The sequence below is a fragment of the Convolutriloba macropyga genome, chromosome 8 (assembly GCF_964194025.1).
Source record: "Convolutriloba macropyga chromosome 8, txConMacr16.3, whole genome shotgun sequence".
Lineage (NCBI taxonomy): Eukaryota > Metazoa > Xenacoelomorpha > Acoela > Convolutidae > Convolutriloba > Convolutriloba macropyga.
Genome location: NC_134475.1, coordinates 59553604 through 59571926, shown reverse-complemented (window position 1 = coordinate 59571926; position 18323 = coordinate 59553604). Strand labels below are relative to the sequence as shown.

At 36.0% G+C, this 18323-nt stretch overlaps 1 protein-coding gene across 2 annotated transcripts; it reads left to right on the top strand.

Annotated features, from left to right (window-relative positions):
• The first annotated feature begins 514 nt into the window (after positions 1–514).
• LOC142344884 (LIM/homeobox protein Lhx1-like) lies at positions 515–7073 on the top strand. 2 transcript variants are annotated; one of them, XM_075396928.1, is made up of 4 exons: positions 515–799; positions 3711–3897; positions 4803–5005; positions 5466–7073. In XM_075396928.1, the coding sequence occupies exons 1-4, from the start codon at positions 751–753 to the stop codon at positions 6689–6691; spliced, it is 1665 nt and encodes a 554-aa protein (XP_075253043.1). In that variant the 5' UTR covers positions 515–750; the 3' UTR covers positions 6692–7073. The 2 variants fall into 2 exon arrangements, with proteins under 2 accessions (XP_075253043.1, XP_075253042.1); XM_075396927.1 differs by having other exon boundaries at positions 5463–7073.
• The last annotated feature ends 11250 nt before the right edge of the window (positions 7074–18323 follow it).

Sequence of the window (18323 nt, the reverse complement as noted above, 5' to 3'; positions counted from 1 at the left end):
AGAGTCAAGACAATATACCCAATGCCATTCATTAATATTAATTTAAATCTGGCGGAAAACAAAAATTTCCAAAAATTCAAAAATTTGCAGAATGCTGACATAAGTTTTATTTATTGGCATTTATTGTTCATATAGTTCAACTATTTCCAGGTACATGGAAGTTTTTTTCTAATTTTCAGACTTTTTAATCTATGAAATTTGCACTCAAGGTTAATTGCAAATTATTTGATGAAAAACAAACAAGGGATCATAACAAATTAGCTTCCTTTTGTATTTAATCATTTAAGGATGCTTTCACAGTACATATCATGGATTAAAGTATTTCCATAAGATAAAGCCCTTGCACTTATGCATACGGAGAAAGCCTGTTATCCACGTGAAATGATGTGGAAAAATGTTTGTGAAGAATGCTGCATTCTGATTGGCTGAGAGATCGGCCAATGAGGTGAGGGTTAGGTTAAAGAAAGTCATCTGGGGTATTTGTGTGGGCAATTGACATTCTTAAGTACCGCGATTCAGTTTAGTGCAAAAGAATAATCAATTGGTCGCTCTTTCACTTTTATTGCTACCTGTTATTGTATTGTGTTTTGTTAACCCTTCATTTCTTCCTTCTCGCCATTCTCTCTCCCTCACTTTTTACCCACATCGGGGAATTTTGTTCAAATAAAGAATTCGTTCAGCAGCATTAAACGTGAACAGAACCTACTCCCTGAGTTCATTAGGAAAATTACTTTTTGCAATTTGGCTAATATGCAGGAAATCACGACCATTCACTGCGACTCCAATTCAAATGCGTTGGGTAAGAAACTTTTAGTTAATAGGTTTTTGATTAAAATTAACATTTGCTTTTAATAACAACCTCCACCACACACACATACATACATACATACACACACCTCACCCACCCCCGAAATCTATCTCCTGTTTTGACGCAAATGCCTCGTGGGTTCGGTCTCCTGTTTCTGTTTTTTTTCTTAAAACAAACTGAACAAGACACACATTTCAATCTGGTTAGTGATTTGTAACTTAGTTTATTAAATGCTGTTCTGCTCTACTTACTAGCGTTTCTTTTTGTCTTGGAAAGTTGCTCGGTAAGTTGATTTGAAGTCCCATTTTTTGATTCTGCGTTTCGCCGCTTGAGTGGTGTCTACGATTATAATAAGTTGATTAAAATTACAATTGTGTCTTTTTCTAACTTTTGCTAACAGTTTTATAAATCATTTATAAAAATTTTGCAACATTAATATGCAAGAATGACCGAAACTAATCGTTGCACGTAAAAGTATTTTTCGAAACATTTAATTAGGATTTGGTTGGTTAATCTTCCTCCTATAAGTAATCAAACTTCAAAATCATATTTTTTGGCATTTTTGGAAATCACAGTAAAATTTATCATAAAATCCATTCCAAAATCATGATTATATTCAATTGTCTCGCTAGTTATTTTTTACTGTAACCAGCATTGCAGCTGTTCCTTAAATTTACATATCAATCCTCTAAATCGTTTTTATTAGTCTATATTATTAAGTTCCAAACTCTGCGGAATTAATGACTTCGAAAATTTACGCGTTTTTGTTCTGACGAACCAATAAATTAGGTGTATTATTGCATTTCTTTTGAAATTGAGTTATTTTGAATCAGAAAAAAAATCATCCATTCATTAATTTAAGCTCAAAAAAATTTTCCCTGAAAAGTTTTAAAATTTAAATTTTCAAAAAAACCCAAGGAACTAAATTGCTGATTCTCTTAACTTTTTCACCGTTTTTCTGTATTAATTAACCTTTTTTGATTTTTTTTAATTGAAACAATTAAAATTAGGTTAACTATTACAGCAACATGATAATTTTTACTGCCTATATGAGAACTGCCTTATAATTAACATAACTGGTTGGCAAAAATTCAGTTGATTCTTGAGAAGAGATTTTCGTCTAAAGTATTGAAAGACTGCAATACTAGATATTGGTGTATAATACTTTATTTAATTGGTTGTGCTCGTAAGTTAAGAAATAAAATAATAGCTATATTGAGAAGAGAACATTAAAACTCCCGCAACGTGGACCACTTGCCTCATTATGTCGCGCTAAAACCTTACCGAGGATGAAAAAATTTAATCTCATTTAAAAAGCTTGCTGATCACTCTGAGCCAAAATAGCAAAATATAACTGGTTCTAACAGCACTCACAAATAACAAGAAAAATTTAGTCAGCGTTTAAAATTTCAGAAAGAGTGACTGGCAATTATTCCATTTTTCAGTATGCAAAACCTGCGAAAACAGATCATTTCAACGTTTTTATCGCGGTACACAATTTAATCAGCCAACAAAAAATTTATGAACTGTAACACTTTATATTTGAAGAAAAGTTTTATTTAGAAACTTTTTCACTAACATTATCAACCAAAATTTTAGAAATGGTTTTCGAAGGCTAGAAAAAATTTTATGATAGTTTTTGCCAATCGGATAAAGCGTACAGTCAGTTTCTACCCCCAGAAAAACCATAAATCTCAGTGTTTTGTTGTTGACAGAATATTCTACGTATACATTGGCTGGTTTTTTTTCAGCCATTCATTATAATTCAAATTCATTATAATTAACCAAAAAAGAAATTTGTAGTTTTTCAATCTCATATTCCGAATTCCCTGAAACTTCGTGGAGTGCTAGGAATGCTATTTTCTTTATAATGTTTATTTGGGTGAATGATACCTCAGCGCAATCAGAAGCAATCTTTTGTGCAGATCAATTGAAATTTCAAGAAGTTTTTTTGAAGTGAGCTTTACTATTTGATGCTTAATAGAATTTAGTAACTTTTCATCAGTTCCTTATTAGTAACATCTATAATTTCCGATCTGGACCAACATGTCTAATCATTGACATGTTGTTAACTGAAAAACTACCAATCATAGATACAAACTCTGCCGTAAGCATTAGAAAATTTACTTTAAAAATGTACTCGAATACAACAGAATTGTATAACAATTGACAACTCACTCTCTTATTTCCGCGCTAATTAAACCCATTCCTGCTCAGAACAGAGTTTTTTATATAATCTGCCAACATAATTTGGTTGAATGTGTCTCAAAAGAACATCCAAAAGTAAAAAAAATCTCGTGTTCTCGTATTTCTTACAATTTTTTGAATCTTGATGGGAATTCATGCTATCAACATGTCTAAAAATCTTTTTTTTGCTATCTAAATGTTTCAAATAGAAATCTTTAAAGTGTTGGAAGAGCTTTTTTCTTTATTCAAATTAAGTCAGAACCAAAGTGGGCTCTTTTTACAGCCTTAACCTAGGTATTTAAACAGGGAGATTTGAATAGCTTGTTCCAACACTTTAATATTTACTTCATCGTTAATTTTTGTTACCACTTTGCGAAAACGACAAAGCAAAACTGGGTTGTGTTTTTTTTTACTTCGTAAACGATTAAAAAATAAACGATTGTGTGCACCTTGTAAACTAAGTTATTCGAACCTTTTCCGTTAAACCACACGTCCAGTAAATTTTGCACCCCCTCCCCCCGTTACAGAATACGTGCCACATTACATGAATCATTGTGTAAAATAATAGCACGTGTACTTGGGGTGTTACAAATTTGTAATCACTTAGCTAGGGGACACAAACCAAAAAGATTCGTGATTTTTTTCATTTTTTTCTGATCAAAAAACAATTTATTTATATTTTTTCATTTATTAATAAAGTTCAATTGTATTTCAGCTGGTAATGAACCTGTGTCGTACTGCTTCGCGTGTGGGGCTGAGATCAGAGACCAGTTTGTGAACAAAGTGAACGAGAGGTGTTTCCATCTTAAGTGTCTCCTGTGTCACAGTTGTCATTCCCCTCTCACTGACAAGTGCTACTTCACAAAAGATGGAAAAGTTCTCTGCAAAAAGGACTTCTTCAAGTAAGTTCAATTATCCTCGCAGTCTCAACAACACTATGTTTTTTATTTGGGTTACATACTAAGCTGGTGGTTGAAAATTTCATTCGTGTTATTTTATTTCCTTACGAGCTGTCAGGTATCGCTAAATTTCCACCCCAAAAGTCAAGCAAGTTTGTGATCTCAATGAGTTCTTAAATGCGTCGTGGATTTTCAATATCACAGTTACCGTTGCTAGGAGTTTAAATTTTTTAAAAAAGCATGAACATTTGGTGCAAATATTGCTTTATAGGTCAATTTTTTATTCAAATTATTATAGCCAGGGCAATTTTAAGAATCTGACTGAAGAGGGTGAGTAAAGGAATGCTATAATGGGAAAGCCCCGCAAATTTCCCTCAATTTGATTAATTTTGAACCAACTAATGATTTTTTCTTTGACTAATTGAAATTTACAGAAAACTCCTCAGCTAAACGTACAGTTCAAATTTTTCATTGCTTTCGAACGACATAATCGGTTTTTGGCTAATACCTGTCATTTTGAGCGCTTGTGAGCCTTTTAACCGCCTGTGTTCAGACATAATCAACAGTTCAATTGTGGAGCTAATGAAAGAAATGCAGACCAAATAACAGGACTTTATCAAATTAATTAGCTTTTCTAATTAAAAACCGGAAAGCAATTAATTACCATTACCATTTTATGCAAAATTAATTAAATTTTTGAAAAATAATTGATTTAAAAACCAAATCAACCTGGACTTTACCGAACAGTTATCATTAGCAAACCGGTCCAGAAAGTCGATATCGGCTTCTTACGGACTGGACGAGAACTTGATCACGTTTGATGACGAAGATGAACACAATAACGATTGTAATTTTGATATCGATAAAGATAATGACGTCATCGATACAGAACTGCTAAATGTTTTCAGCCAATTTGGAGCCAAGTGTTCGGGGTGCGAGAAGGGTGTTGCCCCCACAGAGGTGATTAGGCGGGCAAATGATCACGTGTACCATTTCGACTGTTTCAAGTGCCTAATATGTGGCAAGTTACTGGAGACGGGAGAGGAGTTTTTCCTCATGGAAAACCAGCAGCTGGTCTGCAAGAATGATTATGAAATGGCCAAGTCAAAAGGTTGGTTAACATACGCATTTCTTTAAAAAATTTCAACCAGCAACAATTTCAACAATTATTTGTTTATTTGCAGAAGTTGCCTCTCGTTGTTAAATTTTCCTTGTCGGCTAAACACGGTCGGACAACATGCTTGATAAGTCCAAAAATTAAATACCCAATGTGCCAAAATACCCGTTGCCACTATACCCAATTTATTCCCTTTGATCTTTCGTTCATTAATCCGATTACAAATTAGCAGTCGCTATTACAGGAATAGCATGTTTTAACATACCTAAGCAGATAATTTTGTCATGTTGATTTTGTGATATTTTCATATCAAGACCCTCGGGACGCTGAGGTATGGCCTTGGATATATTGTCATTGGGTATTTTGTCCTGACACCTTAGAAAACAGTGAGAAAGTTTCATTGATCATTTTTATAATTGAATAGCTCGTACTAATATAAATGGGTTGTTAGCAGAATTCGAAGACCTGACGGGGTCCAACAAACGGCCAAGGACCACCATTACGGCCAAACAGTTAGAAGTGTTGAAAGCAGCCTACAAGAACAGCTCTAAACCCGCCAGACATATTCGTGAACAATTGTCCAAAGACACTGGACTGGACATGCGGGTTGTACAGGTCTGGTTCCAGAACAGGAGAGCCAAAGAAAAAAGACTGAAGAAAGATGCTGGACGGCGTTTGGCAGTTGCCTCTAACAGTCAATTCTTCTCACCAGGTAACGGACCATTAACTCCTGGATCCAGTAAAAAGCGAGCCAAAAAATCACCCTCGAACATATTAGGACAGCCGATTGAGATTCCACAGGGAGCAGCCGCTTTTCCAGCAGATGTTGGCTTGATGGCTTCTCACAATAACGCAGCCGCAGCTATGCAGCAACACGGGCTGTTCCCTCCGGGGTACGGACCGCAAATTTCTCAACCAGTTTTGTTCAGAGACAATTTTCCGATTCCAGGAATGCAAGGAATACCTCACGGGACTCCGCCGAACTTGAAACCGTACATGCCGATCTCAACGGGTTTGTTAAGTCCAATTGGCGATATCGGATCTGTGGCGGCGTCAGTGACAGCATCATTGGCAAATGCCATGCCACCATCACAACATGCCGTAGTCGATTCAAGGTTCTCACAACTTGTCAACAACCCCGGAGGAAACTTAATGTACCCCGGAGCGATTCCGGACAACGTCCCGACACCACCTGTTGGAAACTTGGGGGGTTCTTTTGCATCACCAACGTCATCAGCCAATGGAGGAAGTATCGCTGCGGAAGTTCTGGCCTCCCGTCTGGCTAATTCCCAGATGACACCCCCTCAACCAACTTCAATGTATCAATCAGTACCAAATGCATCACCTCACATACCATCGCCCATTTTCCCTCATTCCTTACACCCGGGCGCAGCTCCACCCTCGAGTCTCGTATTCGCCCCCAACCAAGAACCCATATCATCTCTTCATTCCGCACTCACAGCCGGAAACAGAACTGCCGCCGCCAATTACCCTCCCCACCCATTGCTACCTGGCGGGTGCAAAGTGGAACCCGGTTCGGGCGGACCTCCCACAAACGGGCCATCTGGGCAAATTGGATCCGGCAACCCCCCACCACCTCCGAGCCAGCTGCCCTTTTTGCAGTCAGCTGGTGCCCTTCAACCAACAGCTCAACAACTTGAAGGAATTCTAATGTGGTGAAATCCGGCAATATTTCGAATACCAAAATCTATGCGACCTCAATATCAGACCAAATATTTATCTAGAAACTAAATACATGTTTTTGACTGGCCAATTTAAGTGTGTTTGTTTCAATTTTAGCGCTTTTTTCATGAAATGGGTATCACAAAGGTGCTAAAACGAACTATAGGATGTATTGTTGCAACATTACCTCAATCAATGTTTGTTGTTCACGTTTTGCGTTTCAAACCCTAAACAAATTGTTTACGAATACCTCTATGTTCAGAACGTAGTGATAGTTTTGCTTCAAATTTACTAAATATATTTATTGCTCAAGTTATTTGAATAACTTAACATGTTTTTAAATAATTTCTGCCGTTGAATTAATTTTTGCATCTTCAAAGAGGTAAAAAAGTGATAGCTAATAAGATACGTTTTTAAAAAGCAGTATTATGTAAGAAAGATATCGCTTAAGAGTCAATGTAAGTTGCCATGGCAGTGCTACGAATACTGGCCGACAGTGGACTTAGCCGACAATGAAAAATGAAAAACAGCCGGACAACTTGATTCTGATTGGTCGACAAACTTTATTGGTCGAAATATCACTAGTTCGTTCAACCATTACAAGTACTGTGCTGTCGGGTTGTCGGCTATTAATTACCAAATTTTGGTTGTTGGCTAAACCCTTTTCCGGCTAATTCGACGATCGCCGTACTGAACATATAAAGTTCTACCTATGTAGAGCAAGAGAAAAAGTGAGGGGGTAAAATGGAATGTAGGAACAGGGCAAGGCGACATAGGCGGCATATGGCTTGGGAAAGGAGGGGAGTTGATCCGTTTTATTTATTCAAATCCTCCGGAGCAGTAGGAAATAGTTGAAATAAAGAGAGGATTTGCTTGGAATTAGACTCGCTTTGAGTAGCTACAGCCAAAGATACAAAATAAACTTGTCGAAAAAGGGATTTGCTGAATTTACATAAGAATTTTTGAGGCTGTGTTCGCCTATGTTCCTCTTCTTGTCGTCTAAAGAGGCTACAAATATTGCCAAAACAATCCCAATAGCAGACGTGAAATACCATGGCCGGCGTGACTTAAAATACCTTTTTAGGGTATTCTACACCGTGACTACAAAATGTAATATCTAAAAGCTAAAAAAGGCGTCCGCAAAATAGCAAAAGTTTGGAAAAAGCTCTAAGCACATTGAGTACTTAAGATAGTTCCTCCAGCAGTTTTTATAAGAGAGCAACTAAATTGTCTGGCGTTATTTTGGAGTTATTTTAGCTGTTAGGATATCGTAAGACTCTCTCTGGCTCTCTCTCCGCGTTTAGGGCTAAAATAGCGGGAGTATCAGTGAGGAATAGTGTCCATAAAAATGCCCCCTGTGGGCAAACAATAAGGGGACCCGTGGCGAAAGTTTGTAAACAGAATGCAAAGTGCATCAAAGAGGCTTCTGGACCAGAATGTCTTTTGGGAACCCCACTCGAGTGTTGACATTTTGGCCTGAATACATTTCCAACAAAATACCTTTTTAGCCCGCTAAGATGTAAGCGACAACCCCCAAGAAATTGTGCATTTAGCTGAGATGGGCTTTGTTAGTTACTGAATAACGCTTCCATTTATCACTGCTGGAATTCAAAATATATCGACTGTTGCTAATTGAGTTCAAATATTTGTCAAAACAAATTGATTAAAAGTTAGTTAATAGATCGTGTAATTTGCTTTGTGTCGTTTGTAGGCTATAAAAATAAAGAATCTTTTCCGTTTGTACCCAGCCCCAGTACGATATGCACCCCCGTTACAGAGCACGTGTCATTACATAGTAAATCCTTATGTAAAAATATGACCTGTGCGTCGTTGGGGGGGGGATGAAAAAAACGGAAAAAGGAAAATATCCTGAGGGGTCAAAACACAAAGCAAAACATTATTTTGTAAAAACATGAAAACGCTCAAATTGATGATCTAAAGGCAAAATACTTCTTTGAGGGGTAGCAGAAAAACTTGCAAAGTTAAGCCCTACTCTGTAACAAAATTATCAGCCATTTTCGTAGCATTTTACGACTCGGAGAGGAGTTATAGTGAGCTTAGTTATTGTTGTGAAACTTGGTGTGAAATTCAATACTGCACGTAAGTATATATTTTTTTCATTTGCTGAAAAACAAAAGTGGTCAACGGAAAGGTGAGAAAGGTAGAGAGAAAGAGAAAGAGAAAGAGAGAGAGAGAGAGAGAGAGAGAGAGAGAAAGAGAGCGAGCGAGAGAGAGAGAGAGAGAGAGAGAGAGAGAGAGAGAGAGAGAGAGAGAGCGAGAGAGAGAGAGAGAAAGAAAGAGAATGGTAGCTTTGTTCATACCTGTTTTTGAGAGACGAATAAGTATCGGTAAGGAATCGTTGCTAAGCTGTCAAATTTTTTGATGATCACATGCTGTTTTTCCAAATTAGGCAGAAATTCAACCGCAAATTTTTCGGCCAAAATGGCTTTCTCATATATATTAACAAATAATTGTACCTTTGCGAGCAATTTTGTCTCTTTCGGGCATATATTAAACATTCGGCTTGATTGAGGCTTTTTCAGCCTTTTGTTTTCTAGTTCCTGCAGTCTGTGGCAAATTTATCGTATAAAACACAAAATGGCAATTAATTTGATGACACTATGTATTGATTTAGCACATTTTTAGACAATTTTGTCATAAAAATTAATTCATTCAATTTTATATTTTCGGCTCATTGTTAGGTTGTTTAGTCACCAAAATTTGACTAAACTAATTCTATTTTTAGCCTTTTTTAAATTTTTTTTCGAACTTCTGCCTGTTTTCTGCTTATTTGTTCTTTTTAGCTGATGTTTTTCTGCTTATTTGTGTTTTAGAGTAGTCCTCTTGTTTAATTTCTTATGTAGATCTATTCTAGTCGTGTTTTAAGAGGTGGTACTTGAACATCTAACAGGTCACACGCTATTGAAATAATTATAACAACTTTTTAATGATGTTTTTGGCTTGTTTGACTCTTTGTGTTTTAATTGTTCTTAACTTCTTCATTATAGAACAATTTCGTCATTAAACAAGCTGAAGAAAATATTCGAAAGATGCAAAAAAAGTTTTGAATAATTGATTATTCATTTATTCTATTCACTTTTCGTCTCCTTCTATTCACGTTTTTTTTCGATTTCTTTGTTTTTTGTTTAATAAAAATAGACAAGTTAGGGGATCTTTTAATTGAAGAAAATTGTCTCTGTCTTTGTTGAGTATAATTGGTCTGGAATCTCTTTTGAAGATTGTTCGGAAACATTCATCTTCTCTCACTTCTCTTTATTTTTTCTCCAATTTTCGTTGAATCAAGTCATTCTTGTCCTAAACTAAGTGAGTAATTGATAGGGGTCTCAATCAGTTCTGACTTGGAGTTAATCTTGAAGTCTTGGGGCTATGTTCTTTTATGCAAAAATTTTGCTTCACTGTTGGGAATTTTAGAATTTTTTAACGCTTGGCCTCGTGATCTAAATGGGATTCAAATTAGCTTTTTTTTGAAGTAAGGGCAATGAACTCCTTGGTGATCGCATTTTGATAAAAGTTGCCCTGCCTGTTGGTATTATGATCATTACAGCGCTTTCCTATCACATGCAGAGTAGTTAGGCTGGTTTTGGAGAGAGAGAGAGAGAGAAAGAGAGAAAGAGAGAGAAAGAGAGAGAGAGAGAGAGCTTGCATGATGGACAGCAAACTGTTTAATTAGCTTGCGAATCCATTTTGCTTTGGAGACTATTTGAAAAATTTTATTTTGAGCGGAAAATGTTTTCTTCAAAATTTCAAATTTGTATTTATTGTCACGTCCTTGTTGTCTGATAGCAGTCACATTGCTCACATTGCTAGCAAATACGTATGATACCATTCTTTTTAAAGATGTCAATTGTGGTCGAGCATCAGGTCTGAGAAATTTCGTTGCAAACTTGTAATATAAACAATTTAGCCACCTCCAGAAGCTAAAAGTGAAGAAATTTACTTGAACTATTACGCGAGCGAACTCCTTTTGAATGTCTCCAGTACTTGCCATCACAATTTTTATGCAGTTTTATTAGAGACACAATTAAAACACTTAAAATTGTATTCCTGAGCTTGGCTCTTCAGTATTTTTGAAAAGTGACATGAAGTTGAAACAAACTAGGCCCATTGTTAGTAACTCAAATATCAAGCTCCGTGGCAAATTGGTAGGCCGAAAGGAATGAAAATAATATTTGTTGTTCTGGTATCTGGATACAAAATTTTGTATAACCATCAGTTTTCGATTGGTCATTTCCCGGGCCGAGGTGTCAACGCTAAATACGCAAAATTTTGTAAGATTGGCGTTGAATGCGTTGAATTTATGTAAAAACTACGCTTGAGCGTAGATCTTACATAAATTCAACGCATTCAACGCTAATCTTACATAATTTATCGTAGAATTTTGGCGTAGATCTTACATATTTAGCTTTGAATTTTAGCGTAGATCTTAAATATTTAGCGTTGAATTTAGCGTAGATCTTACATAAATTCAACTCATTCAACGCTAATCTTACATAATTTTGCGTTGAATTTTGGCGTAGATCTTACATATTTAGCGTTGAATTTTAGTGTTGATCTTACATAAATTCAACGCATTCAACGCTAATCTTACATAATTTTGCGTTGAATTTATGTAAGATCAACGCCAAAAATTCAACGCTAAATATGTAAGATCTACGCCAAAATTCAACGCAAAATTATGTAAGATTAGCTTTGAATGCGTTGAATCAATTTATCTGTTTCAATTTCACACTGCTGTCATATGTACAAAATTTGATTTAGCCTCAGAGAGTGTGAGAAAAAGAAAGAAAGGCGGAGCGAGAGAGAGAGAGAGAGAGAAACAGCAAAGAATTTAGAGAGAGGAAGAAACAGAGCACCGAAGAGGAGAATCAGAGGGAGAAAGAGAGAGAGAGAGAGAGAGAGAGAGAGAGAGAGAGAGAGAAAGATATTAAGATATTAAAAAACTCGATAGCAAATTTTTTATTACTGTTTGATTCCATTTTGGAGAAAAAATGAAAATTATATTTTCATATTTTCTTCAATAATTTAATTCGATTGTTAAACCTGACGCCAAACGCAATGTTCGGAATCGTTTGTTTTATAAATCAATTCGATTTTTAAACGAAAATTCTTCACTCTCTGCAAAAAATCAACGCATTTACGCCATTTTTACCTATTTTGCGTTGAATTTAGCGTGTATCATATATACTTTGCGTGGAAATTGGTATAGATTTTCAATTTTGCGTTGAGTTCAGTGTAGATCTTACATATTTTGCTTTGAAAATAGCATAGATTTTACATATTTTGCTTTGAAAATAGCATAGATTTTACATATTTTGCGTTGAGTTCAGCGTGAGTCTAACATAGATTCAATGCATTCATCGCCAGTCTTTACTATTTTGCGATGGATTAGGCGTAGACCTTATATGATTTTGCGTTGAGTTTAGCGTAGAGCTTGTTTTAATTCTCATTCAACACCAATCTTACATAATTTTGCGCTGAATTTAACGTGATCTTATATAATTATAACACGAATTAAGACCAAAAGAAAAAAAATAAAACAAGAAGTTGTAGTTTTAAATGAGCTTCAAAAAACTACCTGATAACTAATTGATTCAGAAATCGAGCAAGGCAGTTGCCACGATATCGTTGCATTAGTCATTGATGCATTTCTGATAAAGGCTTCTAGCAGAAAATAAGATAGCAGAAAATAAGGTAAATGATAGCGCGCAAAGATATTTTTATTTAGTTTTGAATTTGGGCAGTATTTTGCCGGTTTATATTTTTTCACTTTAATTGAAAAAAAATTTCCCCAATATGTTGATGAAGAAACTGAAGATTTTTTGTCTCAATTAGCTTTTTTTTGCCGAAACTGACTTTCTTATACATTGGAAGCTGGTAGGTTTTGCGCCAATATATAAGCACTAAATTAGATGGTATTCTATATTATGCTGTACTCTAGGTGAAAAGATTCAAAAGTGATAAGTATCAATTATCTCGTTAAATGTGTTTAGTTTTCACACTTGTTCACTATTTTGATCTGCGCTTTTCATAAAAAACGCTAGCTGAGCAGAAAATGGTGACCAGACAATACCTGCCCACCAATAAAATATAAAATTTAACAAATGACACATCACTAACATAAATGAATACATGAGATCAACTCGTTGCTACTTGACATATATATCTTATTACCATTATACCATAAACTATATATGGTTATCATATATTGTTACCCAGGTTGAGGTGCCATCCGGAAGTGACCCCTGATCAGACCGTGCCAGACGAAAGTTACCTCTGATCAGACCCTCCCAGACCAAAGTATCCTCTGATCAGACTAATGTGCGCTCGAAACACCGTGTTCGCTCTAAGTGCGCTCGAAACTGTCTCTGATCAGACCTTCCCAGAGGAAAGGACCTCTGATCAGACCATAATCAGACCATTGTCCAGACGATTGTGCGACCATGGCCCAGTTCAAACCCCGACCATTGTCCAGACGATTGTGCGCTCAAAATCACTTCTGATCAGCCTATTGTGCGCTCAAAAGTTACTCCTGATCAGACTATTGTGCGCTCGAAATCACCTCACAGCACGAATTTTGTTATAATATATTCATTTCATACAAAATGATGTTTGCATTATTATATTCATCTAAAAAAAGACCATTCTAAAAGTATTATTGCTAAAGAAAAGATAACCCAACTGCTATGTAAAAAATTATTTAGTATACATTAGTGCATATTTCCAACTCAATGAATAAATTTTGACAGTTTTCCATATAAAACGTCGTATTCTACAGTTAAACAAAGTTTCCTTGTAAAGGGACTGACATGTTCAATCAGTTGGACCTCTTTGGTTCTGATCAAAGACATCAGACTCTAGATGTGTCCGTGATCAGAATGCTGCTTTTTGTTGCCTCTTGACAGAGCCGACATCTCTCTGTAAAAAAACAAAAAATCAAAAAAAAAATCCGCTCGAAATGGTCTCTGATCAGACTAATGTGCGCTTGAATCCGCCTCTGATCAGACCATTCCCATCCTGAAGTGACTTCTAATCATACCATCCCCAGACCAAAGTGACCTCTGATCATACCATCCCCAGACCGAAGTGGCCTCTGATCATACCATCCCCAGACCGAAGTGACCTCTGATCATACCATCCCCAGACCGAAGTGACCTCTGATCATACTATTGTGCGCTGGAACCAAATCCCAGACCCTGTAATTTTGGTCTGGGAACACACCGTGTGCGTTGGACTTGGTCTGATCAGAGGTCACTTCCGGATGGCTCCTCAACCTGGGTAAGATTGTTTATGATAGTACTTTAGAGTCTTTGTTGCTTCCCCAGGGATTTCATGTATACACTCCCTCTGCTGAGAAAAAAAATTCTTGGTTTTACAGTTCTTATTTGAATTTAAAATTCTTTGAGATCGAAGACATCTCTTTATTTCAAGTCCGAATTTGAACTATTCACTGATGAGTTCCCAATGGCATCATATCCTTCTGCTCTTTCATTGTTTGTCCTGCTCACTTGGTTTGGATTTGTATTGCTCCCTGCCATATCGCTTTTGTTGCTCATAGTGTTTGTGGTGTCTAAATGAGCCAGTTGTATGGGAGTCGTTTTGTGTTGTTGAGAAGGGCATTTCTCCAAAATCTCTGATACGAGGCGACCCATTTATGGAGTTGCTTTATTGATGGACTTTGATGTTTTCTCTGATTTCGTGGCGGCTTTCTTTAACTTTGAGTTCTGAGAATGAATGACTGTTGCTTGACGTTTCAATAAAGACCGAGGCATCGGACGATTTATAGATTCAAATAGGTGATTGTACTGGCGAATATGATTCGATGTCGTGTATGTTCTCCGAACTTGAAGCTTTTATCTCTGTATCTGATATCCGAATAAACGATCTGTATTTTTTTTAAGGACGTAACTTGGATTTTCCGAAAGTTAATGTTGTCTCTTGTTCTAATTGACTCGATCTTAGCTTCCTTTTTGCTCTTTCTGTAAAGAAGAATCTCAATGGGGGTTGTTTTTCGTTCCCAGTGAATCTCGTCCATTTTTTGTAGGGCGGGCTTGTTAAACGCTTTTTGTTTCGCGTGGCTGTAATATAGGTCGCCAACTTTGTTGTTGTTGATTCTGTTTTGCCATCCGTAACACATCTCAAATCGATATTGGCGTGAAATTGATAGGCCCTTATTTCGCTTTGTTCGCGGCTTTCAATTTTGACGTCAATGGTTCGCATGTTGATGTAGCCCGTCTGTTTTTGTCGCAGATTTTGGTTGAGTCCACGGCTGATTATTTGCTTTTTCTTCTAATGACTTTTTTTTTATTTTCTCTGCATTTCGTTTGTACTCCGCTACTGTCTTATAAGCAACCATATCTATAGGTCGAGAATTTTTCTCTGTTACTGCTGTTAAATCAGTTTGACGTAATACTGTGTTTTTTCTTGTAAGTGTTTAATCTGATAATATGTTTAATTTGGTAATACGTGGTTTTATGAGTAGTTTAAGATTGTGCCGTCTGGGATGATGTTCCAGAGGTGTTTAAAAGTACCACTGGGTTCAGTTGCTCTGCTAGCTAATATTAATCTGACTAAAATTTTCTTATTAAATATTACAGTTTGAGTGTTGTCACTAAAAGGTAACTTCTAACTTTGAGGATATTTTTAATAGGAGACTTCTTAACAGAGGCTCGCGTCGGAATCATTGTTTTGTTGGTTGATCCCTGGGAACTGTACGCTGGTTTCATTTTTGTCGCGGTATTGGATTTCGAGCTCTGGTTCTGAATCATTTTCAAAGTCTCATATCAGCACTCATGGGATTACTGTGACTTTGAGGACCTTTTTTTAATCTAATGCGGGACAAACTAAATTGTATGCATGTTATGTTGGAAGATGATGGTTTGGTTACTACATTGAACATTTCTGTGTTTTGTTTCCGACCAAAATGAGCTTCGAATTGAGTAGTTTTGGTCGTTTTGCTTTGTTTTAGTCTAATATTTTCAATTATATTTTTGACAATTTCTGCTAAATCTGCATCCGATTATAGTGGTTCGGAATCCATTACCAAGAGTATTCTTTTTATGATTTGATTTCTGCATCTTACTATACCCGCTGCTCTATGATCTCCAGTTGGAGCTAGAATAAGTTTTATATTTTTGCTTTTACAATATATTTCGAACGCGGGTGCTTTGAACGCTTTTGCTCGGTCACATCTTAAAATCAATGGGATTCCGTGAAATTCACAATAATCTTCTAATAATTAGATTGCTGTTTTGGTATCTCAATCTTTGTATACTTGTGCATTTGGGTATCTAGATAATCTGTCTACAGTTACTACTATGTAGTATTTGTTATTGTGATTACGGAATAGGATAGGTCCCGCGAAATCGATTTCTGCTTCGTTATTAGGTTTCTTTAATGGAGGGAGAATTCCTAGATATGTTTTAAGTATAGGTGCTTTTAATTTCTCAAATTGTTTGATGCAGTCGGGGCATGCTTTGGCCCGCGCGGTCACGTCGCAATGCATGTAAGAAACCAGACTATTTCAGCTTATTTCAGTTTACCAGCTTGTCTCAAGTGTATTTCATGTAAAGAATCAAACACAAGTTGATAAATTTGTTTAGTGATCATAAGCATAAGATTAAACCATTTGGTGTAACTGACAGGTCTATTTTGTGTGAATAAAAGCACGGGCTAAAATCTGTCTTTTTTAATCTTGATAATGGACCATAGGGATTTGTTGTTTTTGGGTGCTTGGGGCATAAAGTGTTCTCCAAAAATCCGGGCTAAGTTGCGTCGATATTCGGTCAAGTTAACTTCAAGACTCAAGGAAAAAATTTCGTTTTCATGGTCTTATTTTAACAGTTCTGGGCACTTGCCACCATTGGACTCTTCAATCTGAGTGTTAATGAATAATATTTTTCTGCGCTGGGCTGAGGGTTTTTTTTATTAATTTGTTTAATGTACGTTTCGAGATGGGGTCCCTTACAAATAGTAGCCAACATTTTTTTTAGATTGCAAAACTTTTTTTAGTTGAGTTAATTTTAGTGCAATTGCTGTTTGAATTCTTAAGCGGCTGTTCCATGAGCGTGTAAAGGCGAAAAAGCGTTCTTTTCTTCCTTGTTGAATATTTTGCATTCAGTGACGTCATTATTCGTTTCATTAAAGTCTGACATTAAATTCAATTGTGCGTACTTAACGTTGAATGAATTGTTCTTTAACATAACTATGAAAGCGTTAATTAATTATGTAATGGGTATCTTCTTATCAAAGTTCGGGAGCTTTTTGATTTGGATTTCTGTTTAAGTAATCGGCGAACCCTATTTTAGTCCGTGGGACATGTCCGACAGTAAAAATGAACGGTATTAATCTATCCACGCATCTGGTTAACCTAATTTGATATCTTTAGTTTCCTCTATTGTCTTTTTGAGCGGTTAATAGCGCCTGATGGTCTGTTTGTCGAAAAATATGCAAAATTCTGTCCCTATTACATAGCGTTGTATAGAATCTAACGCCTAAATTACTGACAGTATTTCCAATTCAATTGTACTATAGCACTGTTCGTACTCATTTATAAATCTAGTGTTGTATGAAATATGTTGCCAAACACTCCCTGAGTGTTCTTGTTCTATACAAGTGCCCTGACTTTTCTTTAAATGTTTGTTTTCGACTATGTGTTTAATATTTTTCTTTTGGTTTTTTAAAAACTATTGTTTGTTCATCAATACAAACTAGCTTATTTTGATTGTTTTCTCTATTTTGCAGTCATAGTTAAATAGGTTTGGAAACTTCTGCCAATTTAGGAATGATTTTTATAAGGGGTTGGATACTCCCTCCCCAGGAGAGATCTAAGTTGTCCTAGTGTTTCTGGTTTGTTCAGTTTTGAGATTACTTCGGTGTTTGTTATTAGTGGTCTAACTCCCTGGGGATTTATATGGAATCCGATCCAATTTATGTTGATTTGGAAATTTCATACTTTTGTACGTTGATTGCTTGTTGTTTTTGATCCAGTTTGTTAAATACTTTGTCCCACTCGTTTTCATGATGTTGGAGGTTTTTTGTTGTTATGATTATTATATCATGGATGATTTCAAATTTAGAGTATATGCCTTGTAACATTTTTATTGATTTTTCTATTAAAATTTGCTGGCTGGTCAGTCAATTTCTATAGGCTGTTTATGAAACTATAGGTTGCTGTTGCTTTCCCCCTAGTATAATGAAATTGCAGTGTATTGCTTTTGATTCGTCCAGAGTGATCTGGTTCTATGCATACTATAAGTCATTCTTTTGAAAATCATGGCTCCCTTTGTATTTTACCACGTTCCGAAATATATAAAGCTACCGCGTCCGTCAGATGATCAACGCTTTGCTTTTAGTATTTGTTTTTATTTATTGTCTTTTTTCTTTTTTGAGTCTAGTGCTAATTTAACAGATTCGTCTGTTTTCCTGTAGTTATCACTAGCCTTACGAACAAATCGTTCTTGCATTTTTTGAGAGGGATTATTTGTTTGTCGTTTATTAGTTTTTTAATTTTATATTCTACTTTCTTAAGGAGGCGTAATGGTGTTCTCCTTCCTTTTCGTTGACATAGGTAATGTTTGCTTTTGAATAATAATTTTGCGATTTAGTTTTT